Consider the following 26,158-nt stretch of genomic DNA (forward strand, 5'->3'; position numbering starts at 1 on the left):
ATGCAGCTTAAGAGCAAAGTTCTATATAGATGTGAATATAAAGATGCTGTAACGCTCTTGAGATGAATAGGTACATCAGCTTTTTGATAAGTTCAAATATTTTTAGTATTTTTTCGTAGCACTCATACTGGAGAAAGTGTATTTCCAGTTTCTACTTAAAATAAATATCTATACAAATATTCGTCGGATCAAAACTGAAAAGAAAAACAAAGTTTTCATTTTGGTTCTTTACAGCCAAGCCTACCAATGAACTCACGTTGCAAACAATAATATAAAATACAACACAATTAAACTAAGTCTACACTATTTCACTCGAGATGCGCGCAGTCATGCAAGTAAAACAAACATTTAATTTTCCAGTGAGAAATTAAGAACACAAAGTAGAGATTTTATCTGTGGATAGTCAAACGCTTTTGTTTTACCTATCGCCTGTATTATGAGTTTTTGGTCACAGCAGATCGATAGTGTTGCAGCTAGTTCAGTATGGGTTGAATGGATAGATTAGTTGTACACACTAGTTGTATATTAACGTTAACAGTTATTTCGCGTTTCTTTTTCTAAATCAATAATTTGCTGATAAAGTAGGATTTAGTAAGAAGTGCGAGTAAACAGAGTTAAAACCTAAAATTTATGTTAGGGTTAATAAATATATATATATATATATATATATATATATATATATATATATATATATATATATATATATATATATATATATATGAGTAAGTATTTTAAAAATATAGTTTCTGTGAAAACAACTTTAAAAGGAGAGTCCTCCGTGTCTACTTAAATCAACACAAAGTCTCTGTTCATTAAATGTTATTATTCATGTCTACAGTAGGCTATTTTATTTATTTCTCTGTGACAACAGAACATGGTGTTAGATTTGGTGTCAGATCTGGTGTCTGATCGGTGGAAATCGCGGGTAACAGGTAGTGGTTTGTAAATTGCTAAAAGTACGTTTTATTAGTATCAGGTGGTATCGTTAGTTCATTTTGTTGTAGATCTATACATAGAATCTATACGAATAATGGAATTATTCCATCCCCCTAAACCGTCGTCACTAGAGGGTAATCTATCTGAAGAATGGAAAAAATGGAGACAAAGTTTTGAGCTGTTTATGGTCGCCACTGAAAAGAATACGAAGCCCGAGCCAGTGAAGAAAGCTTTATTGTTACACCTGATCAGTGAACCCGCTCGAGACATCTACAATACGTTTCAAGTATGTGAAGATGAGAATGTAGACAGAGTAATTGAAAGGTTTGAGAATCATTTTTGCCTAGGTCCAACACTGTGTATGACATATTTAAATTCTTTACAAGAAATCAAAAAGAGGTGAAACGTTTGAACAAGATTATACTGAGTTGAAGAATTTCGCAACAGAATGCTAGTTTGACAACCTCCGAGATGAACTTATCAGAGATCGATTGGTATGTGGCATACAGTCGGATCGAGTGAGAGAAAGACTTCTGAGAGATGTAGACTTAACTTTAGAGAAAGCAGCAAACATAACTCGTGCTGACGAGCATACCCAGAACCAAATGATAGACATGAAAGGACTACATGTAGATGATGCTTATAAATTTAATAAAAGACAGAAGATAGAAAGCCAGTCAAAAGCTCACAGGAAAAAATGGCAAAGAATCATGTAACAAGTATCATTAGAGATTGCAGATCTTGTGGTAGATTTCACGGAAAATACAATTGCCCAGCATTCGGACAGACATGCCGAAAATGTAAAAAGAAAAATCATTTCGCCGCACAATGTCGTTCGAAATAATGTAAGGCTGTTGATTCATTGGAAGATGAAAGTCAACCAAGCCAAGTAAATGAGTTGTGGTTTGAGGCGATTGGTACTAACAACAATGTCAAAGTTTGGATGGTTGATGTCAATATTATGGGAAAAATAGTCAAAATGAAGATTGACACAGGAGCACAAGCTAATGTCATATCAGAGTTAACGTGGAACACTTTAGAAACTGATAGTTAAAGCATTCAAATACTACCCTTCGAGCATTAAGACATGAAGCATTAGAACTGAAGGGAGTTGCATCGGTCATATTTCAAGTCGGCGATGTAGAAGTTAAAGATGATCTGTACGTGATCAAGATAAGTATAAATCCTATACTAGGTCTGAAGACATTGCTTTAAAACTAATTGAAGCAAAGAGAAACGTCAAAGTACACGATGTCAAGCAACAGAATAAAGTTCAACAAGTGTTGATGAAAAAATAAAAGCAAGTACTCGAAGCACTCTGTACATACAAAATGATATATCACATTAAACTGACGTCAGATGCACCATCACTCTATGAAGAATTGAAAAGAAAATTCACACGAATGCAACAAGATGGAGTGATCACAGAAGTTGATGAACCAACAGAATGGGTTCATAACTTGGTTATAGCAAAGAAGAAATATAATTCTTTGAGGTTGTGTTTAGATCCCCGAGAACTGAACAAATATATAATGAGAGAACAATTCACTATACCAACATTTGATCAAATCAATAGTTCACTGGGAGCAGCAAAAGTGTTGAGTATACTTGATCAAAAGGATACATATTGGCAAGTTGAGTTGGATGAACCAAGCTCTTATTTATGTACATTCAATACTCCGTTTGGAAGGTACAGATTGTTGAGAATGCCTTCTGGTATATCGTCAGCGAGTGAAGTACTACAGAAACGTGCTTATCAAGTATTAGGAGACATCCCAGGTGTACATATCATGTCAGATGACATGCTGATTGCAGCAAAAGATAAAAAATAACATAATCAAAATTTTTGAAAATGTTCTGGAGAGAGCTAGAAAGAACAATGTAAAGTTCAACAAGAACAAGATACAATATAAGCTTCTGCTGTTAATTACCTCGGAAAACAAATTGGAGCAGATGGTATTCGTCCAGATCCAGCTAAAATCAAAGAAATCATGGAGATGCCAGCACCAACAGATCGCACAGGATTCAAAGACTGCCAGGGATGCTAAACTTTCTGTCAAGTTTCATTCCTAACATGTCAACAATCACCAGTCCGTTACGTGAATTGCTTAATAAGATGTATTGTGGCAGTGGAATGCAGAGCAAGAAAATGCTTTCCAACTAATAAAGTAAACACTTAGTGAAGCTCCAGTTCTGCAACTGTTTAACCCTGAAAAAACAGTTACTATCCAGTGTGACGCTTCTTCTAAAGGGTTAGGAGCATGTTTAATGCAAGAAGACAAACCAGTTGCGTATATGTCAAGATCATTGACAGAAACAGATAGAAAAGGAAATGTTAGCTATAATGTTTGCAGCTAAACATTTTGCCCACTATATTTTTGGATGGACCGTGAATGTACAATCAGATCAAAAACCTTTGCAAACTATTGTGACGAAGCCTTTACACAAAATTTCACAAAGACTTCAGTTGATGATGTTAACAGTAACTTATATTCCAGGTTAAAAAATGCAAATAGCTGATACTTATCGCGTGCGTACATTAGTGGTCAAGAAAAATCAAATTCAGATGATGACATGGTTATGAGAATTCATAGCGCAACGGCACTATTTCCGGGAAGTGATCAGAAGATTGTTTAAATTAGACGGAAAACTGAATCTGATTCTAAATTGAAACTAGTAATTATGTCAGAGAAGGTTGGTCAAAGTTAAAAACTCAAGTTTATGAAACAGTAAAAGTATTCATGAAGAAAATGTAATATTGTTTTATGATAACATAAATATAATTCCTTCAAGTATGAGAATTGAAATTCTCAACAAGTTGCACATAGGTAATTTTGGTCTTGAGAAAACCAGGGTCGAAGGCAAGACACAGTGTGTTTTGGCCAGGATTGTCCAACATGTGCAACGTTCAAAATAGATAATGTGAAAGAAAAATTGCTTCCTCATGCTGTACCAGACAGACCATGGGGAAAAAAAGGTTGCGACAGATTTTTTTGAATTGCGGAACAATGACTGCTTGCTAGTTGTGGACTATTTCTCTAAATATCCTGAAATAAAACGACTTGAGAACAAAACAGCAGAATGTGTTATCAGGGCACTGAAAGGTATTTTAGCTAGACATGGCATACCAGAAGAAATAGTGAGCGACAATATGCTATTCAACAGCTATCAATATGAGTGTTTGCTTCTGAATGGGGTTTCAAGATAACCACATCAAGCCCCAGGTACCCTCAATCAAATGGTCAAAGTGAGGTGCAGTGGGGTCACTAGGGTCGGTGTCACCCGGTGCGGTAAGCTCGGGGTGTCACCCCCCCCCTTCCCCAGGAACATATAATTTCCCCTAAAAAAAAAACAACTATTGTTTATTTTGTTTCCTTTTGTTGAACAATAAAATTGTAAGCTAATTAATTGATGATTACACACGAATTTTTTTCTATTCTTTGTTAAAATGTCATTGTTTTTTGACATTTTATCTAAAGTTTTTACATAAACTAAAAATGTACAAATATTGAATTGAGAAACATTGAGTTGAACATATTTTTTACTAGAGATTATTTAAGAGCTGCTTACGAAAATGTAAATTAAACTAGTGTTTCTCAACTGTTTCCTAAAAGGCAAACCAAACACTGCACAGGTTTACGTCCTGCAAAACATCGTCGAGCAAAGCCTGGAATACCAACAAAGGAAGTTGATCAGTTTTGTAGATTTAAAAAAGAGTTTGATAGCGTCATCGGAATCACTCTGGAAATAGCAGATTCAGCAACATGTCTAAAGCAAATCAAGTTGTTGTGTCACAACAGACGGTGGAATTCTTCACCATCGAGACGGATATGAGATTAGGGTTTATTTTATCCCCATTTCTCTTTGTTGTAGCCATCGAAATAAACAGTCTTTATTCGGGTTCCCATGGCGTAAACCAAACCGAGTCGGATTTTGCAGACGACATAGCATTACTTTGAAATGCAATTAAATGTATGCACGAGATTACGGATAAAGACGCCCTTAAAGATATGCAAATTCGGTGCAGGTTATCCAGTACACCCATCAACATTGGTCATACAGATTTTGAACAAATAGAAAAGTTAACCTATTTAGGCAGTGTTATCTCAAGCGATGGAGATGCATATCATGGTGTTGCATGTCAGATGGGAAAGCAGGAGCCGTCATTCAAAAAGTACGGCCTATCTTAACAAATAAATCAATTAGCCTGGAGATTAAAATCTAACTACTCAATACAAATATTGTCTCAGCGGGAACATAAGCTTCGAGACGTGGAAGTTGAAAGCAGTATTGACTGAGAAGAATCCTACGATATAATGATATAATCCTACCGAGATAATGTTACAAACACTGGCGGATCCGGGGGGGGGGGGAGATAGGGGCGATTGAATTTTAGTAAAGAAATCACACAATTTGTATTCAAATTTATTATTTGTGTTAATAAAGTAAAGTAAAGTAAAGTTCCCATTTCAGACCTTGTGGTCTATAGGGCAGATGATGTAAAGGTCATCTGTTTCTGTGGCCTTCAATAGCTGTCCCTAAAGCTGCCTGCGACCCATGATGTGCATCTCCTCTGTGGCCTTCAATAGCTGTCCCTAAAGCTGCCTGCGACCCATGATGTGCATCTCCTCTGTGGCCTTCAATAGCTGTCCCTAAAGCCGCCTGCGACCCATGATGTGCATCTCCTCTGTGGCCTTCAATAGCTGTCCCTAAAGCTGCCTGCGACCCATGATGTGCATCTCCTCTGTGGCCTTCAATAGCTGTCCCTAAAGCTGCCTGCGACCCATGATGTGCATCTCCTCTGTGGCCTTCAATAGCTGTCCCTAAAGCTGCCTGCGACCCATGATGTGCATCTCCTCTGTGGCCTTCAACAGCTGTCACTAAAATGTTTGTTTGTTTGTAAAATGTTTTACATGTTTCGGATGTTCCTTCAGAGTTGAAGATAATTACTTCCTAGTCCAAACCTCCCGCAGGACGACGGGGGATGGGAGCGGGCAGGGTTTGAACCCGGGACCATCGATAAATCTGAACGACAGTCCAGCGTGCAAACCGCACGACCAGGCAGCCATCCAGCCTGCGACCCATGATGTGCATCTCCTCTGTGGCCTTCAACAGCTGTCACTAAAACTGCCTGCGACCCATGATGTGCATCTCCTCTGTGGCCTTCAATAGCTGTCCCTAAAGCTGCCTGCGACCCATGATGTGCATCTCCTCTGTGGCCTTCAACAGCTGTCACTAAAGCTGCCTGCGACCCATGATGTGCATCTCCTCTGTGGCCTTCAATAGCTGTCCCTAAAGCTGCCTGCGACCCATGATGTGCATCTCCTCTGTGGCCTTCAACAGCTGTCACTAAAGCTGCCTGCGACCCATGATGTGCATCTCCTCTGTGGCCTTCAACAGCTGTCACTAAAACTGCCTGCGACCCATGATGTGCATCTCCTGACGGGATCGTGAACGTTTTGAAATTGGCGCGGACATGTCATCCGTATGTAGGATAGATATATATATATATTCATTACACACCGACTACGCCCGTTTATTTGTTCCCAGGCTTTATATTGTTTATTATTGCCGGAACATCCCTTCCTTTTCTTTTTTTCAACTTACAATAAACAGCATTCATCTTAACGATATCTAATTATCTGTTTCCGTCTCTCTCTCTCTAACTCTATCTCTGTCCTTCTCTCTATCTCTGGAACTTTTTTTTTTCATCCTGAACATTAATGTTTTCTGACAATTGACTTTGAATTGGAACGATCGTTTTACAACGCTGCCAGCCCCTTGAGACACACTCGTACACAAGCTTTTCGGACGTAAATTAAAGTGTCATTTTTACTTCCCCCCCCCCCCTCCCCTCCCAGAACAAAAAAAAGTTATACGTACAATCTCTGACTTTTCTTCGGCTTCAAAATTTAATATCGAAATATTTAATATATATTTAATATATATCTACTCTCTGTCGCCTTTCCGGCGTACCCACACCCTATGCCCTATACCCGCTTTGACAATTTTGGGCCTTTTTTTTTATTATAATGACACCCCTAACCTTTTTTTAAGCATACAAACTTTTCTGCTCTTAAATTCTTTGGTTTGTTTTACGATTATTTAAGTTAAGAAGATAAGATTTATTTATTTATTTAATCCTTCAGTCTCAACCCTTCTATACAGATGTGAGACATGGGTACTAAACATAAAGCAACTAAGACTTCTTGAACGCTTTCACCAAAGATTTTTTCGCTTCATCGTGGACATACGGTGTCAAGACCGTAGCCTACTACAAACATCGATGTTCTTGCGAATGCCGGTATGGACAATATAGAGGGACTTCTTATAGCCGGACAGTTACGCTGGACAGAGCACTAATCCCGTGCGTAACAGGGGTGCCCCACATAAACGCTTTAAAGTCCAGCTTAGGCACCAACTTGCTTTAATTAATATAGAACAGAATACATAGCTGCAGGCCTCTTCGGAACGAGACAACTGGAGATGACTTACATATGCCGCGGAATACACATTTGAGACGAAAGAAAACCCACTGCTGTTGACAGACGAAGACGGCGAAAGAGAATTTAAATCGACCAGCTGGGGACAATCGTTATGTCTTTAAAAATACCTAAGTCCTATTTTTTATGCTATTGGTATGGAAGCTTTATATATAATATAAAATGCGGCCTTTTTGGGGAATCACGAAAATAAAATACAAAAGTTAAAAAAGTAAAGTGAACCTGTGTAGCCTACGAAATGGTATGCGAATCCGTTTGACAGTTATGAGATTTCTTGATTAATACATAAATCAGTCAGTGAGTGATATTTCAGGACTTAAAAGTTAAGTAGCAATTATACATAACAAAAGCTAATAAAATACTCAGAAAGACTCAAAGAATATAAAGATAAAGGAACATTCCTCGTTCCATATGCTAGGACAAATTTGTGCAAATGCATCTTCTACTCTAGTGCTATTAGAGCATGGAATGGGTTGCCTGAAAGGAAAACCAATGACTAGGCAGGATTTAAGTCATTGGTTAACATGCATGACGCGTAGGACGTAATCATTTTCTTTTTTTTTTTAAGTAACATCTGTATCATATAAGATAAAATGTATAAGATATAGATTCTAGATCTAGGATAGAGATCTAGATCTATTTGTACAAGCAATGCTAGAACAAATTCTCTTCTAAAATGGAAGAGTGGACAATTCAAGGGGCACTACTGTAGTTTTTAATTGGAGCTAAAAACTAAGTTCCGTTTGTCTTGAAAGACGTGCTGCATTTCTTTAATGTATGTTTGAGACAATCGATATTTTTTGCATTATGATACTAGATTTAGCTACATCTAAATTCTAGATCTTGATTAGTTTTATGGTTTTTAGTGTAATTTACTCGGCTATTGGTAAATAATACACCAAATTGCGGAAATTACGGCTACAACTTACACGAAAAAAGTAAAAGCAACAAAAGATCCCTAGCCGAAGCCTAGCCCTGCCCTAGGCCCTAGGCCTAGCTAGGAGCCTAAAGCCAAGGAGAGACTAGAATCACTAGATCTAAGTCTAAGGACTAAGTTGAATATTACATTGTAACCCTATCCAATCCCTATTCGCCTATTGAGTGGCTATTGCCTAGATCTATATTAAATTCAAATTGTATTAAACTATTATTGGTATTAATTATGATTATCTACTCATCTAGTCATTCTAGTGAGTGATCTACTGTACTACTGCCTGGTTATGAGTTATTACTAATATTAGCCTAATTAGGACTAGACTAGTAGAGTAGTCTAGGACAAGAGTCTAGATCAATTGTCAATAAAAGTCAAGTTGTAATTATTACAAGATCCTGATCTATCTTCTCTTTTAATCTTAAGTTTGAGGGGGTTTTTTTGGCACATCGGCACACTTTTTTAGGCCATGTCGTGCCCGTAATCCCTATAAGGTTACTCTCCTTTCATACTACAAGAGCTAAATTTTATTTAGTTAAGTTATTAAAAACAAGGTCTATTCACAGTTACAATGTTCACAATTTCACAAATCAAATCTTCGTAGACAACCCCACCTCCCGGACAAAGCCCAGTACCTTCCCAGGGTCGACACTATCGAACAATGTTTTTAAGTTGTGCGCTCTAAAAAGTTTTCCCCTAATATCCTGGGACAATCAATGAGGATATGTTCCACTCAATCCACTGTGAGACAAGAGTCACAGTACTCACAAAGTGGGGGCTCCTCTCTCTTCAGCAGAAAGGAGTGCGTGATGTAGGTGTGGCCAATCCTAAGTCTGGACATGGTCGTGCTTCCACGCCTTGTGAGACCCTTCTAATCTTGGTATCTAGACAATACTACTAATACTAGTAAATGTATTATTAGATCTAGTTACTCATAATGATAGTCTTAGATTAGAAATTAGTCTAGGACTACTAGGAGTACTATACTAGTCACTAGAATATATCTACTCAGTACTGCTAGAATCTGCTAGAAATCTAGATAGATCAGTCACCCTAGGAGACTAGCTAGATTCTAGATCTAGAGAATTTAGAGCCTATTTAGCTGAATTTCAGTATTTCTAGGTCTAGTGACAGTGATGTCAGTGAGTCTACTCTACTAGTCTCTTCGACTCTATATAGTTCAGTCTTATACAGTATTAATATTATATTATTATATTCATGGGTGAATATACTATATACTACTATATACTATACTATATCTATTCTGTAACTCTAGCTCTAGTATTGTAATTCTTCCCTTGTACAAGTGCTATTAGAGCATGGAATGGGTTGGGTTGCCTGTGTCAGCCCGGAAAACTGAAGACTTGGCAGAATTTAAGTCATTGATTGACATGCATATCAATAGTGACCTAGGAACATGCATTGGGTGTGATCATCTTCTTTTTTTGAAGTAACGTCTGTATTTCATAAGATAATATACTGACAGTAGTCACACTGTAGTGGTATTTTACTAATGGGTCATTAGATGATGTAATGATTCTAATTTAAAGTTTTAGTCTTAGTCACTTGGTGAGTCTATAAATATATTATATAAATCATTCTAGATCTAAATTATGACATTATAAAGATTCACCAATAGAGTATAATGAGATATGTGTGACAAGTCAAAAACTCGCTGTCAGAGTCACTCAAAATTATCACAGCATCAATTATTATTTTTCATTATTTATTTATTTCATTTCAATTATTTCCCCGTCCTAACCCCAATTTCTTCACCCGCACCACCCTTTCCTCTCCAGGCTAGGCTTAGTCCACCACCTTGGATAAAACTAGGCCAGTCCTTTCATTTATCTGCCCTTGATCGGGGAAAGATAATCACACTATCTCCTTTGTCTTATCCGCCGGATGTCTGACTGACGGTCGCGGTTGACACCACCTTGAGGGGAATGCGAGTCAGTCTTTCTTTCTTCCCCCCTCTCCCCCACGATTCTCTTTGATCGCATCGGCAGGATGTCTGACAGCCGCAGTGGACAACACCTTGTGTGGACTGCAAGTCAATCCCCCCCCCCTTTCTCCTACGTCTCTCTTTGATCTAGGAGATTACTCGAGTCAAAGCGCCTCTCGACGTACCCATGTGCCACTCCCATCTCAAGTCTAATTCACCCACGTGTAAGATAATGCTAAGCCTAGGACATTTCCTGTGTCTGCCCACATTTTTCAGGCATATATATAAAGTAGACCCAAATCAAATCAGACTCTCTTTCATTCTCATTCAAGCTGAGCTATCGAGTCTGGACTATCTCATTTATTCTCACTCCTAGAGGAATACCTGGTGGTAAGCCGAACTTAATCACAAGTTCCATCTTAATTACTCTGTGTATATTTCCATTGGATTTTATCATGTGTATTTTGCCTAGTTCATTTATATTTAATTAGTGCATTGTGTTTTTCTCACTGGCGTAAGTAGAAAACATAAACATGTCCTATGTATTTATTTATGTATTGCATTAATCTATTAATGCTACGTTGCTCAATTGATCGTTGATGCAACCATGTATATATTTGTACATCTTAGTCTATTTCCTTTATCTCGGCTGACAACCGTGATAATTTTACTAGCGCACTAATACTGCGTCTAGAAAAGAGATACGAGTTATCTCCCCTGTAGTGAATTGTCTCCCCTGTACTCATTTTACTCTAAGGAGAGTTGCGCCGCTTGAAGGGACACCCTCTTCATTCAAGCACGCTTCATTGTTCTCGACCCACGGTCATATGTAAACAAACCATCTGGGTCGCTGACCACCGCCCATTCCCCCCCCCCCCTTCTTTCTCTATCCACCTGTGTTGTTTATTTGAGATTATTATTTCCCCTTCTATGTACATTTTTATATTATCATTTCCCCTTTTATGTACATTTCTATATTGCTACTATCTGCCATCTATTTTCCCAAATCCCATTTGTCATCATCTCCTCATTGTGCTCTAAAGCAATTTTACCAATCTGACGAATGCACCTCAGTCGAGGGCATCGATAAGATGTATGAGAGACATGTCCTAACTTGTCTTTATTTATCCGCAGCCTCCCTCAGGTGTCTGCCTATTTATCTATTGGATCAATTGCCTATCTATTTATTGGATCAACGATCTATTTACCTGCCTATTTGTTTGATATCAAGAATCACCTACTATCTTTGTGCTTAGTGCTATTCAGCACTGCACTAGCTCACTGACCTGCCTATTTATTTGCTATCGAGAATCACCTATTTATGTGCTGAGTGCTATTCAGCACTACACTTTCCTACTGAGATCGGCCTATTTGCTGTTCAGTGTCTACACGACACTACTCAACTCTACTACTTGGCGCTATCGGCATTGCCCGCCTATTCGACAGCCCACCTGTCATCTTATTAGGTGCGACGTCCCTATGGACTCAGGTCTGTGCGAGACGTCATAGCTACGCCAACCCTCTGCAACTCACTGGACATATCCTGTCAACTACGCTGCCCACGGCAGATCAGCTCTGCCCGCAGTAACCTTGTGCCCACGGTAGCCGGCCACCCGCCCTACTGTGCCCACTACAGATATTAGATTTTGAGGATTGAGACTCCACAAGAACTATATCACCGGCGTCCCTCTATCCGCTAGAGCGCCACCTCCAGCTGCAGAACCTCAAGCCAGGACACAGCCAGCTGCGACATCAACAGGACAACCAGCTAAGTCAGAGGACAAAGTGACATACTCTCTTATCAAATGCAAGAGTGATGATTAAAGCTAGTATTATTTAGAGATAGAAGCAAACCCTCCCCCTTTTTATTCTTATATGTATATTTATGTAAATAAATATTCTTCATTTTTAACTTTTGTATCTATCTTTCATTGCTTTGTCTCGTTGCGTGTCTGCTCCCGATTCATATGCTGATAGGTTGGTGTGTGATGGCTTTAAAAATAATCATCCCCTAGACATTAAACGCGCCAAACACACGTCACATTTCACCATCTGTCACAATATGTACATCCAAAATGAGGTCCAAAACTAAAGGCAGAAAGTTTTAATTTGGCAGGGAACTGCTCTACGTCAATGTAACAGCTATTGTTGTTGAATCTGCTATTCAGCTTCAGACCCTAGTTGACAGACTGTCTGGTGTATGCCAGAAGTTTAGCTTCAAACATTAATCATAGCGAAACCAAAGTACTAGCCCAAAAAGCACTACAGCTTACATGACCATCAATGAAAATGGTTGATCATTTCTGTTTCCTTGGATCTATCCAATGATTTTCAACTTGATAAGGAAATCAGGGTTGCTAAGGCAACCAGAACCATGTCACTGCTTCAGAAAAGATTCTGGGACAAAGCTTTGCTATTAAAAGTAATGCTATCCAATCTGTGTGTTGTGCACTCTGCTATATTATATGGCAGTGAAACATGGTGTGCCTACTCTTGGCAAGAAAAAACTTAACGTCTTCCACCTCTGATGTTTAAGGTGGTTCTGAAAAAGGTAGCAAGAGGGGGCCAGAAAATCTGAAGTAGTCAGCAGTAGATTCCTTGGCTGGCATGGACATTTACATCAAATGCTACAACAGGGTTTACTTTCACAAGATGTTTTGTATGGTTATCTAAGAAAGGGCAGGAGAGCTGCAGGTCAACCATTCCTAAGATACATTGATGAATGTAAGTGCAACATGAAGATTGACACAAACAGTTTGGAGCAAGAAGCACAGAATAGGCTCATAAGAAGGCAAGCATAAATTAGGGGTCCTGTATTGTATGGGTGAACACAAGAAGCAGGAAATAGGCTTCTGGTAATTACAAATGCCTAGCCTGTGACCAAGAATATATATATATATCTATATCAAGGATCAGCCATTTTAGTTATCTGAGAAGTGGCAAAAGGAAAAGCGATTAAAAATGCCACAGACAGGCAGTTACATCCTAGTCAAAACCTCCTGCAGGACAGCATTGTATGGAAGCAGGCAGGTTTTGAACTCAAGACCATTGTACCAAATAACCAGACAGCCAACCATTTTCAAGCAGAAAAGTGAGATAGTCTGGAAAGAGTGATAACAGTCAAATTGTGTGACATAAGTTGATGTATTAAGTAATTCACTTTTAAGGAAGGAATTTGAAGATTATATAGATCTAGTTTGTTTTTAAATATCATATGTGTACATTCTTTAAATGCTCTGTCTAATGACCTGTCAAGATGTACGTTCAATTGGCATTTTAAAAAAAATCAACTATTCTGTTTTTATTGTTCAATGGTTTCCAGATATATATATATATTTTTTATTTCTTTTTAAGTTCTAACCATTAATTATTTTAGACTCTACTGTAATAAGGAGATGACCTAATTAGTTATAATCTATTCTACTGAAGTTAGAGTTTATTTTTAATAAGGAGATGACCTAATTAGTTATAATCTATTCTACTGAAGTTAGAGTTTGATTAGTTTGAAGTCTAATTAATTACACCATCTCTACTAATTTAGTAATTCTGATAAAGCACAGAAATATATGTAAAAAAAAATATTTTTGTACTTTTGAACAATGATTAAAGATGAATAAATGAATAGTCAGCTGGAAAAAGGCCTTAAAAAAACATTTACATAGAAAAGAGCCTGTGGAAGGACAAATTCCAAATCAAGATTTTACTTAAAATGGCTAAAATCTTTTAGACTTTCTTGGTGTGTTCTATTGCCTTATCCTAATTGATTTGTTAGCTGTCTGATTATTTAATGTCAGCATGTAGATTCCTAGTCTAAGTATCCACTCATCATTTTGCACTATCTGGAATTCATCTTGCCTTGAATCCATAAACATTTTGTCATTTTGTTTCCATAGTTTGTTTTTTTTCTTTTATGTATAAACTTTGGTTGCTAGGTCTCCAACTTTATCCTACCTTAGGAAAATCAGAAAAGCTTTTGTGGATTTAATACTCGTCTACACAATTTAGTATTAGATTTGCTTATCTAATAATTTTTTTTTTAATTAATGGATACTGAAATATATTTTTCTGGCCCTTTAGTACAAAAGAATTTCTTTTATGATAAGCCCTTAAACAACATTAAAAGGATTGTTTCTCATTATTTTCCCAGGGAACTTTGTACGACCATGATAGAAGAAAGTGCTGGCAGTGAATGTGTTGTTATAGACATTGAAGATAATGGTAAGTAACCACTCAAAAGAAAAATTTAATTTGAATATCTGCTGGTTAAATTGATTGCATTACTGACATTAATTGAAAAATATTTTTTTTTTTAAAGATTTGAATGACCAGCCTGGTCCAGTTCGTCTAGTGCATAATCCTTCAGCATGTGAGTTTGAAGCTCAGTGGTTTGAACAACCATTCAACAAACCATCTGACCAAGTTGTGTGTAGTGACATTCCTGAAAAGTACTTAAAAGGATTCAAAGATCTGATATGGAATCAGCCCCATGATAGAATGGTTCCTGGATATGGTAAGTTTGCTTCTTTTATGGGATGTTGAAATTTGTAGTTGGGCAACCAAATGAAAAGGTAAAGTGTTGTTTTTTTTTTTTTTTTTTTTTGCAAGCTGTTTCATTTGATTTCTTCTGTTGAAGTCATTATTTGAATTATCTTTTGAAGACAGTTGCCCACCACCACAAATTAACGGACACAATTATTTTGACATGTCATTTACTAAATCATCAAAGCAATAAAAAACATTGTCCATTAAAACATAATATTTTTTATTAGTTTTTATTATTATTGATAAATAATTGCTATAACTTATATTATGAATGAAATCATATTTTAATATTTTTGTTTTTTATTTCTAGGAATGACTCCGAAAGAGTTAGCATGCGTTTCTTCTGATGGACGTAAAGGTTGGCTTGTCACATCCCATTTCTACTGGTTGTCAAGATGCATAAACCAACAACAAAACCATACTTGTTTTTTTGTCTTAGATCCCACCATAAAAACTATGTCTCTTCAAAAGTTGCTAGGCAGCAAGTCAGCTCAGGATGTCAAGCGTGTAATTTTTGTGATGAGTGTTGGACGCCAAGATGATGGGGTAGTTTTTCTGGGGACTGATAAAACGCCAGGTGATCATTGGTCCATGGCCGTAGTTGAAATAAGCACTGGTTTATTATCTTATTGTGATACTCTTGGGTGGCAACAACCAGAAATGCTTTTCTCCTGTATTATCAATTACACTCAATTTTTTGGTCTAGCTCAAACTAGTCAGCTGAAGCTAAGAATGGCTCATGAGCCCAATACAGAGCAGCATGAATGCACACCAGTCTGCACCAACTACCCATTACAAACCTGCTCTGATGTTTGTGGAGTTATAGCCATGATCTGCATTGCAGTGGCTGTACTGGATAAAGATTTGTTTGAACTAATGATGAAGCCCATAAATAAAAATTTCAACCTCTATCTAACTGACCCAACAGAGTTTTCAACCTATTTGCGCCATGTTATAATCTACTGGATAGCCAGCAACAAAATAGACATAACAAGGATATCATTGAAACCAAACTTTGATCCAAACAGACCTGCGACCAAACTGACCAATGTCCTTAAAAGGAAGCTAGAGCAGTCCATCAATGGAGATGCAACAAGTCCCAAGCGGTACATGGGCCTACTCAACCATTGTTCAATTAATGAGTACATATTAGAAGCTTTCAGAAATAAAGAATCATCTCCTAAAATACTTTCTGAGATTGTCAGTAAATTGGGTACTTACTGCAAAGTAAAAGAAGCCAATGCCAAAAGACTGTCCAGTCTGTATGCCGGGTTCACCCTCAATACCAATATACTAAGATCAAAAGAAGATAGAGTGAGTACCAGGTCCTACTTATCAGAATTGGTTCAATTAGACAAAGAAAGTCCCATTATTCTTTTTAAGAACAAAGGCTCTGAAATGCAACAACTAGAGAAAGAAGATATTGTTGTTGCTATTCAAAGTCCTTTTCAGAAAGAGATGATGCAGATTTATGGCACCAAGTGCCTCTGTGTGGACTGGCCTAAAAACAAAGAGGCCAAGTATACTGTTTTAACATTGTTGGTTTTTGTCAATGGTACAGAAGAGTTGCCTGTAGCTTGGCTTGTGTGCAATAGAATAACTGAATACACAATAAGCCTTTTTTTCAAGATGTTACATTCTAACGTTGGTAATTTACAGACGTCTGTTTTTATTGGTGATTGTGGTGGGACTTTACACAGCCTATGGGTTCAGCACTTTCCCAAGCCTGGAAAAAAAATGTTTTGCAGTTGGGAGGTACAACATCTATTTCATAGTCAACTTGATATTTCTATATCTGATGTGAAGATAAAAAGCCAGATTAAAGATTTTTTGAATGCTTTGTTCTACATAACAAATGCTCAAGCCTTTGAGGTCTATGTGCTAGCACTTCTGTTAGCATTGAAACCTCATAAAAAACTTTGTGAGTATTTGAAATCAAAATTTATATCAGATAGTAAAGAAAAATTCTGGGCGAGCTGTTACAGGCATTTACCAGAATATCATTATGTTCCTTTCACAGAACCTTTTACTGTAACAATGAAAACTTTGGATATCTTCAGCAAAATGGAGTTGAAAAGAATGGATATATATGTCCATGTTTTGTTACAGCTGAATCGTTTTCTTGAAAACAAACTGTACATCATGACCTGTCAGCCCAACTTACTGAAAGCTGTAGAGGACTTGAAAATGAAGCACGAACAACCTTTAAATGATATAGACCTTTATCAGTCTCCCTCGGGAGATGAATGGTATATTCCAGCTACGGAAAAGTCTGATGCCATTTCTATTATAGATTCTGGAATAAGTACCTGCTTGTGCCCATTAAAATGTGATTATTGTAAAATCTGTGTCCACAGATATATATGTACATGTGTAGACTACATCATGAGGCCAGGTTCTTGCAAACACATTCACTTCATTCAAAATTTCAAATTAGTAAATAGGGCTTTACAGGATTCAGTGTCAGAGGATTCCCCTTCAGTTAGTAGCCCATCTGACCCCAACACAGCTAATTGTACTCCAGGGAGTGCAAAAAAGTTGAAAAACCAAATACAACATGAACTACATTTATTAAAAAAGAAAATTAGTAAAACCACTGATCCTAAAAAGTTACATGATATCTTCAGTATTCTTCATGATGTTTAATTCTTTAATAATATTTATTTTGGTTGAAAGTAATTAGATTTGTATGTACCGGTATTCAATTTGTTGTTAATAATTTGTTAAATTTAGAACTGTAAGCTGCAAAATGTAAAAAAAAAATGGAAGGTAAATATTAGATAAAATAAAATCTATAGGTTTCTAAAGATAATATTTTTAATACCAGTAAGCTAATGTTTGTGTGATGAGTTCAATCAAACAACAATTAACAATAATTGTATTTTTGACTTCATTCTGTTGTCCTTTTATGCCTAATTGCTATAAAAAGATGTACATAATGTAATTTAAATAATTGTATTTTTTAGGTTTGTCGTACTCAATCCTTTTGCTACAAGTAGTAGTTCTAACACATGTACGATGGCACTTGCGTTCATCTTCCCATTTATCATGTTGTTGTTATACTTCCTATGTAGTGAAATTAAATCTTGTTTTAAACATACACATGTACATTTTGTTCTTTTTTTGTTTTCTATAGAGATTTAATACCGGTACAAATAATTATACAGTCCCCAATGTGCATACTAACAGATCACCACATTCATGGAAATGTATGTAACAAAATATACATAAAAAAAACATTAAACTGTTTATATGAAGATCAAGTAAAGGACTTAAATCTCACCACAAAAAGTGTTCTTTTACAATTTAATGAAGAAGAAAAACAACACTAAATTTGAATGATGTTGATAATCTGAATGATGTTTTCTTTTAATGATAGGTTTACTTAGAAACCTGTTACTGTGTTTTTAATTGCACTCAATTATTGTTTTAATAGTATTGCTATCAGATTATTTTTTTATTGTGTCCTAATAGGATAAATAATTTCCAAAATAATCATCTCAGCTCTAAGAAAATTTTGTTTTCATGAAGCAGAAAGAACTAAACAGTGCCATGAAACAAGCAGCAATTTTATTTTTAGAAAGAAATCAGGTATTTCAATGTCAAGATGCATGCACTTGGCTCCTAGTTTTGACTCATGGTGTTATTCTAATTACCAGTACATAATAAATGCACACTAGCTCCGTCTACAGAATTGTAAAAGCTTCATTCTTTGAAGGCAACATCTATTACGATAAATTTGAGATTAAAAGAACTGTGGAATTGCTGTGCCCAAAATATGAATGAGATTGCTTTGATTTCACTGACAGTGTACAAATTTAGTGTTGCCAGTAATACATGTGTTCATCTGACATTGTCAATAATCTTAGTATTGTGAAGCAGTGGGTGTCATCTTAATAAAATGTTATAGATGATCTCTCTATGTATTTTGATATACTATTTTTTTTGCTTCCAAAAGTAATATTTTTTTAACATTCAGGGTTGTTTTTTTAGCACTTTGTTGCCTTAACTAAAAAAGTACTATTGTGTTGAAAGATATTGAGTTAAGGAAGATAAAGAAAGAATGAGTGCAGTATTTCATGCGACTACACTGACCCAGTTGCTGACTGCATATTTTGCTTCATCTGATGCAGACAAATCTGTTGTACCTTAGAGGTCTATTTATTTATCATCTGCACCTGTCTTCTGCATAGGCATTTCATTGTCTTAAACATGTGTCCCATGACTTTCCATCAGAGAGGATTATGTTGTAGCCCAAATTTTCTTCAGTTCTTTGATGACCAATTTCATACTTAGTCAAACTGAAAGTTAACTATAGACTTGCACAGCCATGTACAGTTTAAAGAACATAATGATTCACAAACCATATGTGCAGCTATCTGTACCATAATTCTAGTTTCTTCAGTTCTATATGTCATGTTTCTCCAACTGTCCTATCTTGAATTTGAATAATTATCTATACTTAATGTTGATTTCCTTATGCATCAGGTTGTGTGCTATTCCATTTGAGAATATCACGATGATGGCTAATGGAATCAGATTATCCTTTGTTCTGCACTTAGTGAACTAGGCTGTGCGAAGCCAATCAAATCACAATCTTTTGCAAATAAATGTTTTATTCCTCACACCTCTAATACCAAGCTAGTCATGATAGTAAGAACATTATTAACCTTTTTTTTTTAGTGGGTTGAGTAAATACCACTTACATCTCAATATTAAAGACAGCGTACTATTTTTTTATTTTGAAAAAAAAAAAATTAACTCAATAAAAACAAAAAATATTAGAAAAGATTTTTTAAAATATGTTTATTTACAATAATATACAATACTGGTTTGAATGAAAATTTAACAACAAAAAATGGCATAGATGGTGTACTGTAGAGTGTATTTAAAACCAGTCAGTTTATGTTCCACAATGAAAAATTGGCTAATCAATGACTGCAAATTAATATTTATAAATAAATATTTGAAAACATCTCAGTTGTTTTTAGTAGAGCTGACAAATCTTCTTCTCACAGCATGAACAAAGGCTTTCAAATTATTAGTGGAGTTGAGTTTTTCTACTAAATGATCCATGTCTTTAATCTCTGGCTGGCAGTCAGCAACTGTGAACAAAATTGCATTTTTACTTTTACAAAGACAATGTGAAGTGGCACTTAAATACAGTTGAATAAATTAGTTTAACAACCCACTGAAGACTACTTATTTATGACAAACAAAATAGGAAGATGCATACCTTTAATAGTAACTGATTTATTTTATAACATAACACTCCTTTTTTTTTTTTTTAACAGTACCTATCTAAATTTAGCCAGTTCATCAAAGGTCTACAATTCATACCCTAATTATTATATATATATTTATAGCTTTTATATAGCACTACTTTCATGCTTATAGCATGCTCAGAGCGCTTTGGTCCAATCTCATTTGTGGACCGGTGGGGGGGAGGGGGTATCTAGGAGTTGGTTTTCCGTGCTGCCTTTAGGCGCTCAGTAAACACAACTCTGCCCGAGACGGGTGTCGAACCTCGAGCCCCCTTCTAGGTAGCCAAGCCAAGCCAAGTTCAAGCGCACTTGGCCTCTCGACCACGCTTCCCACAATTATTGTAAAATTTAGAAAAAAATTGGTCCTATCAGAATGATTACTAGGGATTTACCTATATATTTTTTTGAGCTGTCTACTTTAAGGGAGAAGAAGTAGCAGGAATCTGGTTTATTGACATCAATCAATGTAAAGACAAACTGTAACCAACCTCCTAGAAAAAAAATAGGAAAGATGAAAAAAAAACATATTTGAGAAATATATTCATTTTTCAATTGATCATGAGATATTTTGCAAAAAGGAAAAAATTTAATTTTAAAAATTATAATTAAAGATCAGACTATAATCAACTTCATCAGCATGTTTATATAGTTATCGATGATATAAGTTTACCAGAATTTATTCATTATAAAAAAAATGTGATGTTTATATAAGGGGGGGGGGGGGGCACAGAATTTTCTATGACTAAAAAAAGCTATTTATGGAGTGGCAAATGTCCCAATAAGCACACACCTTCCTTATATTCTACAAAATCTGTAAACCATATTTAAATCCCTGGGAAATCATAATATAAACTCCATTTTTTTAATTGTATACCCCTGTAAAAATTGTCAAAACTTTGTTCCCTTAGTAGTTTGCCTGTTCCATTATTAAATTATCATGATAAGGCTAAAACCCCTAGACACGTAATGTGTACATTTCTTCCAGATCCCTAATGACCATATTTAAAATAATCATCCATCACAATGAAATGGGGTACAGTATGTGGAATAGATTCAAACATTATTACAGTTACAACCATGGAAAGAACCCTTTGCAAATGTCATCAATTTCATCATGCTTTTATGGACTTATGGTACTTCAAACTTGCCCAACCACACACACCAGAAGGATGACCGAGCAGACTTGAAGCAATTGGTGCTAGTGGACTTAATTGACCTCAGAAAAAAAATTATTTTCACTTGAAATGAAGGGAAACTAATGTTGATCTCTGTAACAAATTAGAAACAAGGAGCTGGAAGAATCTAAGCTTGCTCATCTTGGCAGAGAAGCTTAGGGAATGCTATAAAGCATTTACAAATTATTTGTAAATGGATCATAATAATTTTGCTGCTGATACACATATAATAAAAATTGAAGTATCTGGTGATTGTTACATTTCTTCCTGGTTTGTAGTGTTGTCCCCATATACTACAATAGGTAGAGTCCAAGTATTTACACAACTAAATATTTTGTCTTGTGTGCATTCTTGTATTTTATTATAACATTTCTTTTAATCCTCTGGTAAACCAATTGCCATGAGAAGAAATAGCCTGCACACCATTTGTCTTGAAATTAAAATTTTTTATATTTTTTTTACTACCCAGTTACCAATGAATTGTTTTTCAGGCTTAACCAAAATAGAAAGGCCTGTTGTTGTTTTTTAGAGGCACCATGTTTGAAACACATACCTTTCACTTTAGTCATTTTTAGTCCCAGGTGTTGTGAGAACATATTGGACTCCTCTGTTAACTGCTTCAGATTTACTTTGTTTTGGCTGACTAAAGGATACAATAAAAATAATAACATATATGCCCTGAAATGCTTCTCATAAAAAAGAAAAAACGTTTAACTATTTTTTAAGACAATACTTCTTTTATACAACTTATAGAGTAATTATCTTGCTCTTAATAACTAATGAAGGTTAGATTTTTTAAAAAAAGGAACATGTGCATATAATAAATTTCAATAAAATTAAATAATATGTTTGTTAAATCAAAATACCTTTCAAATAATGTTTTTGTTAAAAGCATTTTCACAAAGAAACTTGTTTCCAACTAAGCATGGCATTTTAACTTATGTTAGAAAAAAATGTTCACATCACCGTGTAAATAACATTTCATAATCATAACATACCAGTTTTCAAGGACAGCTTTTCTGTCTTCAGCAATGCCAACTCCTCTTCCAAGTTATTAAGCAGTTTCTCTTTAGCCAAATTAGAGGCCTTCTTCAATTCACAATATTCTTTCATTTGAAGAATATTTAAGTTTTCTTGTGAGAGGCAAAAAAAAGTTAATTAATAATAAAATAGAACAGTTAAAAAAACAACTTCTCCTTCAAAAAAATAATAAAAGGGTACCTTTTGTTTTTGTTTTTAGCAGACATTCAAACTTAGATTCCAGTTCTATAATTTGGCCTGAAAAAAAAAATTCCTTTATCGATCAACTAAGTTTTCCTTTATCAGCAATGAACTTCTTAAGAAAAAACATTTTGTGGTTTGATGAGCTCTCTACTACCACAATCCATAAAATTGACAAAAAAAAAGAACATGTTCTAATTTTATAGATATTTCTTGTGTTACTGGTTTACCAAAAATAAGATTATAGTAGTATTTTTTGTTACTCTTAATAATAGACATTTTTCTGGGAGGAAAGAAATGTTCAAATATGATTCCCATTTCTGTAATTCATCTAATTCTCTATAGATGTAAAATTTCTGTATCATGTTGTATTTATTGTTCTATATATTATGTAATTGTTTGCAAATAATCTGACTTTTGTTCCTGAACTAATGCAATTTGTTAAATCCTTCTTTAGATTATTTGATGAGGCAAAGAAGTCTAGGTTGTGTTTAAAGTAGTGGAAACTGCTAAGGACAAGATCTGGAGCACAAATCAAGAGCAGATGAACCCAAAAAAATGTGGTGGGAGTTTATAAATATATAAGTGGTGTATGCTTGTCATTTCAACCCCGGTCATTTCATCCCCTATTAAATATTTTATGTATAAATATGATTATGTAGAATGCTTTTTGACATTTTATGACTTGTTACTAATGCGTTTATAGTGTTTCCTCTTCCACTTTGTTTTCTTAATGAGAAATCTTATATTATATTGTAAATCTATTGGATGTGGGGGTTGTAATATCATAATATTATCCGGATCGAAGGCCAAGGTTTGGTGGAAGTAGTAAAAAATCATTTGAGAGATAGAAGTGCAATTAAAATAATTATGACTGTGCCGCTGATAACTTATCATCAAAGGCAAAGGTGTGGTGAAAGTACAACCATGTTTCACTTTATTTTATTTTTCACTCTTTCTTGAAAATGGGCGCGTCATTTTTAGCGTTGAAATACGGTTTTATTTTTTTCTAATAAAGGCGGAGTTCACCCATCCTAGGGATATCATGTCGCCTGTATAAGTTTTGCTTTAATTCCTTTTAAACATTAATGTGTTACAATTTTGTCATTTAAATAAAAAATGAATACATTAAATATTACTCATTTCATGATTTTTAAAATTACAATTTGTTAGATAAAAATGATCAGATGATGAAAATATCAGGGGATGAAATGACCGGGGATGAAGTGACCACGGGATGAAATGACCGGGAACCATGCTTGTCAAACTGTTCCATAGAAGAAACAATGTCATGATATTATACATTTTAGGGCTACTAGAGCTTATGGGTCAAGTAAGTGTGGGGGTGAAAGCATTTTATTTTTAACCATTCTATTGCAGGGTGCCAACAAAAATGGTTCCGGTAAAAATAAAATTGCATTTAATAAGAAAACTGTATAGTCATAAAAAATTCTTTTCAACTTGTGTAAAATAAAATTGATATATATACCAACTTTTTTTACTGTAGCAAAGCACAGGTATCAGCTAAACAGACTATTGAGCTAGCGATTAAAGTAACTAAAATAGAAATCAGGCTTAAGACCAAATTAATCAGACTATTGCCATTAATAAGTAATACATTCAAATTGAGACATACGTGTAAAAGAAGTAAAGTTTCCCCACTTACTGCTAAATTCTGTATCAACATCATTTTTCTGCAAAAGAGAATCCATTTCTAATTGAAGCCATTTAAGAGTTCTGTTTTTGGCTTGGTGAAAGTTGGGGATTACTGACTGCATCTCGCTCATTTTGTATGTTTGACCTATTGATAATTAGAGGATTTTATAATTTTGAAAATCCATCTGCGCCCAATGTGTTAAAATGTCCTGCAACTTAAACTAACTGACTTACAAACTCTGAGTGATGCAGACAATAGATTTTCATGCAGTGTTGGCTTGCAGACAAACCGTAATTCATAAACTTTATTTTTTAAAGTTGTGTATTTCATATAATATACCAGTAGTTCCAGATACATTATGCACATCAATGACATTAAGAATTATTCAAATGTGTGTTGGATACATGATGTATTATTATGTTCTTAAAGTTCTTGCATTTTTAAGAAATTCAATGAGTTACTTTATACAAAATGTTACAGTAAAGTTTCAAAAATGTGTAGAGATGAAATAGATCTAGATCCATTTTACTTAGTAACCAACAATGAAAGGGCGGGGTAAGACACATTTGGCCTGTGTAGGAACAGATCTAGATTTATCCTTGACTATCAGATGTGTTATTTGTTCGCTAGACAACTGAAGCCTATTACACACAAGGAAAAACAAATGGCAATCTTTTCATCTTTTATAGCAACTAGTCGACATATCGACTACACAATAGACTTGGCCTAGAGCTATCTGAGCAATTCAATACACACTGGTCTGCTTCCAACTTTTAGTGTTTTACTCAAGTTCAAGCTTGTTTACTTTTGAGCAGAGAGGGAGGGGTGGATGAAAGTGGTACATTTTTTTTCTAGGGTTGGCTACCCGAATGCTAAGAACTTAACTGTAGGTGTAGTCCGTGTACATCAAGAAATCTCTAGAGATCTTATATGGCAGACTAGATCTATTATATATATATATAATGGAATAACAGGCCAACACTTCAGTACCTTCTATCAAAGGTTTAACTATCGGTTTTAGTTGAAACTATTAAACAGTGGATCTCTAGATTCTCCTGTTTTTACAAATTATATATATAGTTGGGTGCTAATGAATAAATTAAAACCACTAAATATTGACTTCCCACTATAAGCTAACTGAAACTAAGCATGGCCGCGATGTAAACACAATCCTCACATGACTCTGAAGAAATCCGGAACAGCCCCATTATAATAATTATATACCCTTATTTGTGTGAACAAAAGTGTCAAAACCTTTCATTAATGAAACAGGCAAAAACAAGTTTTGTAATCACCTCACAGACAAGCACCAAGATTCAGTGCTTGATTACTTGATTTTGTGTCTCCTCTAGCTTCTAAGTCTAGATGCAGCCAGATAATAAGAAGTTGATTTCGGATCAACTTCAATTAATTAGGTAGAGTAAGCCCGAACAAGAAGACACTGGCCCGAAAACACCCTTAAAGAAATAAAACTGTAACTGTAATTACTTAATCAGTGTGTATGGAAAGCTCCCTAATTAAATTTCAATTTGGAAACCATTGCGCAGTTCATCTCTTATAACTAATTTTACTAATATAGGTTATATTAAGTTAGTCTAGATCTATATTCAATATTCATCATTTCATGATATTGATATATTATAATATAATAATTCAAGTTTATATTGGCATTGGTCTAGTGAGTCTAGTGACTTACTGACTAGTCATCTGAATTTGAATCAATCCAACATAATAATGTCATTAATGAGAACGAAGAAGAAGAATTCGTGTAAGCACTGCTGATGCAATTATATTCTCTTTTGAAGGAACGTCTATGGATCTAATTTCTAAGATAAGATAAGAGTAAGAGCTAACTTACAAAATTTTCAAAGATAGCCGCCAAAGTCAAAGTTTATTTACTATTAACAACGATCAGAGTCAATGCTTCCGTGAAAACAAAAACCCAGAAACTAGAGATCTAGGTATTTGTAAAAAAAAAAGTCTT

The 26,158-nt window shown here is 35.3% G+C and overlaps 3 protein-coding genes across 6 annotated transcripts; 1 reads left to right on the top strand and 2 right to left on the bottom strand.

Moving 5' to 3' along the window:
- Nucleotides 1-5,442: 5,442 nt before the first annotated feature.
- LOC129924288 (histidine-rich protein PFHRP-II-like) lies at nt 5,443-6,559 on the bottom strand. The gene is made up of 3 exons (XM_056018541.1): nt 6,544-6,559; nt 5,995-6,372; nt 5,443-5,816 (listed from the first exon to the last, which is right to left on the bottom strand). The coding sequence occupies exons 1-3, from the start codon at nt 6,557-6,559 to the stop codon at nt 5,443-5,445; spliced, it is 768 nt and encodes a 255-aa protein (XP_055874516.1).
- Nucleotides 6,560-8,117: 1,558 nt separating this feature from the next.
- LOC106072762 (uncharacterized) lies at nt 8,118-17,957 on the top strand. Of its 2 annotated transcripts, none has more exons than XM_013233209.2 (4): nt 8,118-8,214; nt 14,463-14,533; nt 14,631-14,825; nt 15,168-17,957. In XM_013233209.2, coding segments are annotated over exons 1-4 (2,604 nt in total). In that variant the 5' UTR covers nt 8,118-8,212; the 3' UTR covers nt 17,504-17,957. The 2 variants fall into 2 exon arrangements, with proteins under 2 accessions (XP_013088663.2, XP_055877223.1); XM_056021248.1 differs by lacking the exon at nt 8,118-8,214 and adding an exon at nt 8,243-8,325.
- A 1,689-nt stretch (nt 17,958-19,646) lies between these two features.
- On the bottom strand, nt 19,647-26,138 carry LOC106072797 (kinetochore protein Spc25-like). Of its 3 annotated transcripts, XM_056021294.1 has the most exons (8): nt 26,033-26,134; nt 25,470-25,631; nt 24,154-24,318; nt 22,518-22,574; nt 22,295-22,429; nt 21,850-21,939; nt 20,514-20,612; nt 19,647-19,962 (listed from the first exon to the last, which is right to left on the bottom strand). In XM_056021294.1, exons 3-8 carry the CDS (start codon nt 24,302-24,304, stop codon nt 19,835-19,837), a joined length of 660 nt encoding a protein of 219 aa, XP_055877269.1. In that variant the 5' UTR covers nt 24,305-24,318; nt 25,470-25,631; nt 26,033-26,134; the 3' UTR covers nt 19,647-19,834. The 3 variants fall into 3 exon arrangements, with proteins under 3 accessions (XP_055877269.1, XP_013088708.2, XP_013088696.2); XM_013233254.2 differs by lacking the exon at nt 25,470-25,631 and having other exon boundaries at nt 26,033-26,138; XM_013233242.2 differs by lacking the exon at nt 25,470-25,631 and having other exon boundaries at nt 24,184-24,318; nt 26,033-26,137.
- Nucleotides 26,139-26,158: the final 20 nt, after the last annotated feature.

The sequence above is a fragment of the Biomphalaria glabrata genome, chromosome 1 (assembly GCF_947242115.1).
Source record: "Biomphalaria glabrata chromosome 1, xgBioGlab47.1, whole genome shotgun sequence".
NCBI classification, from domain to species: domain Eukaryota; kingdom Metazoa; phylum Mollusca; class Gastropoda; family Planorbidae; genus Biomphalaria; species Biomphalaria glabrata.

Bases quoted from the DNA above. Each gene is read 5' to 3' on its own strand.
- LOC106072797 (XM_013233254.2), bottom strand. From the start codon at position 24,304: ATGAGCGAGATGCAGTCAGTAATCCCCAACTTTCACCAAGCCAAAAAC. The intron at 21,940-22,294 runs GTATGTTATGAT...TGTATCCTTTAG, and splicing joins AAAGCTGTCCTTGAAAACTG to TCAGCCAAAACAAAGTAAAT. The intron at 20,613-21,849 runs GTATGTGTTTCA...TTTTTTTTCTAG, and splicing joins AAAAATGACTAAAGTGAAAG to GAGGTTGGTTACAGTTTGTC.
- LOC106072762 (XM_013233209.2), top strand. The intron at 14,534-14,630 runs GTAAGTAACCAC...TTTTTTTTAAAG, and splicing joins TATAGACATTGAAGATAATG to ATTTGAATGACCAGCCTGGT. The intron at 14,826-15,167 runs GTAAGTTTGCTT...TTTTATTTCTAG, and splicing joins TAGAATGGTTCCTGGATATG to GAATGACTCCGAAAGAGTTA.
- LOC129924288 (XM_056018541.1), bottom strand. The intron at 5,817-5,994 runs GTCGTGCGGTTT...CAAACATTTTAG, and splicing joins GCAGGCTGGATGGCTGCCTG to TGACAGCTGTTGAAGGCCAC.